The sequence below is a fragment of the Sinocyclocheilus rhinocerous genome, unplaced genomic scaffold (genome assembly GCF_001515625.1).
Source record: "Sinocyclocheilus rhinocerous isolate Xijiao unplaced genomic scaffold, SAMN03320098_v1.1 scaffold887, whole genome shotgun sequence".
NCBI classification, from domain to species: domain Eukaryota; kingdom Metazoa; phylum Chordata; class Actinopteri; order Cypriniformes; family Cyprinidae; genus Sinocyclocheilus; species Sinocyclocheilus rhinocerous.
Window position 1 is genome coordinate 1162994 of NW_015634028.1, and position 2614 is coordinate 1165607.

At 38.4% G+C, this 2614-nt stretch overlaps 1 protein-coding gene across 1 annotated transcript in view; it reads left to right on the top strand.

Moving 5' to 3' along the window:
• Positions 1-2614, top strand: part of galnt13 (polypeptide N-acetylgalactosaminyltransferase 13) — a 77277-nt gene that overhangs the window by 54776 nt on the left and 19887 nt on the right. The window contains exon 6 of the mRNA XM_016559121.1: positions 1450-1620. Coding sequence (XP_016414607.1) covers positions 1450-1620 — 171 coding nt within the window. The remainder of the gene's footprint in view (positions 1-1449; positions 1621-2614) is intronic.

Below are 2614 nucleotides of genomic sequence, written 5' to 3' on the forward strand. Positions count from 1 at the left end.
CAGACGTGACGTGAGCAGGCCCTGGGGTAGCAGACATGACGTTAGCAGACTCTGGCTTGGCAGACATGACGTGATCAGGTTTTAACATGGTGGACATGACATGAGTAAATTTTGACTTAACTGGCATGGTGTGAGCAGGTCCTGGAGTAGCAGGCGTGGCGTTAGCAGGCTTTGGCTTGGCAGGCATGACGTGAGCAGAACTTGGCGTAGCAGACATGACATGAGAAGGCTGTGGCTTGGCAGGCATGACGTGAACAGGTTCAGACTTGGTAGGCATGACGACTGAGGACTTTGGAGAGGTGCTGTGTTCCTCCTCCACGCCACCCACAGTGAAGGCAGAGCCATTCAGCTGCAGAGCAAAGCCTATATATTCAGCAAGGGACCAGTGAACTTTTCCCCCAGGAAGCTGAACCCAAACACCACATTACAATTGTACAGCGCAAGTACTTCTATCATTTAATAGTAAAATCAGTAGAACAAAAGTCATCAGGGCAGTTATTTGAGATTTGACTTACTAGTCATATGGTGCGTAGCGTCCTGGAGATGTTGTCCGAAAGGAGTTCCGCTCCGACTCTGGTGGGGTGCAGGCCATCAGCGCGAAAAAGCCTAGGACTCTCCCAGAAAAGATTCCAATTATTACACCATGACAATAACCATTCATTTAAAGCAAAAAGTCTACTGAACATTTCGTGTCCTCGTCGATACGTGGGAAGCGGTCCTGACACGATGATCGTCGTCGCGGGCGATGTGCGGCGCACTACTGTACTGTACTGTACTGTACTGTACCGAACCGTACCGTACCGCTCAGTGGAAACGAGCCATAAACCAGGTTTAGGCCATAGTTCAATTAGGACATTTAAGTATCATTTATAGCCTAAATGTTCCTTAGAAAGAAAAAAAAAAACTGGTGTGAATCTTGATACATAACAATGGCACTGATATTTTTTAAGATCTGTCAGTGCAAGTTTCTTTCAGCTAAAACAGCTCAGGCATGCATGTTAGTCTGGGACTAGGCTTAAGCCATGTCTGTGAAAGCGGGGTAAGTGTTTTAACTAGCTAAAGCTTTCAGTTTAAACCTGAAATTCATCTGAATCCAGGATCTTAGGGTGGTATGACCATTTGAGCCATTCTATAGGTGTATGTTTGTTGATGAAAAGGTATGCATCATGGGAATGCTTTAAAGATTTACTAATCTTAAAGTAATCTAAAAAGCAGGTATTATATTTGGCAGAGAGGGAAGTTTTTAACTATTCCTTTTTTTTTTTTTCTCCCTCAATTTTTTTTCTTAGCTTTCTCATGCTTTGTTTGTAGGCATCCTTTATGTAAGGCTGTACATTTTGATAACAATTTGAAATGTTAAAAAATTGAAGCAATTCTTGTCAAAATACCCTATTTTCCACTGCAACACTGGCCTGAAGGTGAATGGGTTATTTTTGTTTGTCATTCTAGGAGGGCTGTGGTCTGTCCAATCATTGATGTCATCAGTGATGAGACATTCGAGTACATGGCCGGCTCAGATATGACCTATGGGGGATTCAACTGGAAGCTCAACTTCAGATGGTATCCAGTTCCTCAGAGAGAGATGGACCGACGCAAGGGGGACAGAACCCTTCCTGTTAGGTAATAAAATTAGTGTTTTATTTTAAAGTTTGATGTGAATAATGTAAATACAGTATTCTGTGCATTATTCACAAATGGCTCTGAGAATGACCCGTGAAATCTTCTGTGCTATATTGTTTCTTTCAAGCACACACTATTCAATGGTAAGAGACAGAGCCTTTGTTCCAAATAAATCAAAACCTTCACATAATGGCTGATTTTTTTGTTAATTGAACAGACAGCATGTAATGTAGGCGGTACAATGGTTTAGTTGTTGTCACTGCAGCACTGCCAGTTACATTATTACTAAGTAAGATGTGAATCTAACATCTGATATCATCAACTCTTTAAACCAGTTCTTCATTATCCTGAGGATTTTTATAAAGGAATGTTTTAAACTGAACTAGTTTTACTTTTCATATGTCTTTCAAGCATGATATGCAAAAGCAAACATTTGTCAGTGTGTAAAACAAAAGGCTTGTAATTTGGACCTCAAAACATACTGTGATATGATTACAATTTGTTTAGATTTAGAGACCTACAATCGGTATATTGCTTACATTTTTATTACAACTAGGGCTGGGCGATATAGCTAAAACATGTATCAATGATATAATATTTAATATCGTTCGGTATCGATAATTATTGACATTTTTTATAACCTTTTTTTTAAACAAAGAGCAATAGAAAAAAACGTTTAAATTTAACCACTGTATTTTTAAATTAACCCAATTTACTGAGACAAACAAAAATATTTTTTTGTTTTAACAGTCAAACACAAAATAAAAATTAAACAAATATCTAATTTCTAATGTTTTACATGCAGATTAAATAGGTCTGAAGAAAACTTTTGGCTTGTCTCCCGAAGCCACAGGAGGGCGCAATGAGCAAAATAATGCAGTGCATTAAATTGCCAATGAAAAGGAAATAACTGTCTATAAACAAAAAAAAAATGTGCATTACGTCTAAATTAACTCATATAAATCAAATATAATTTCGTAAATTGCATAAACAA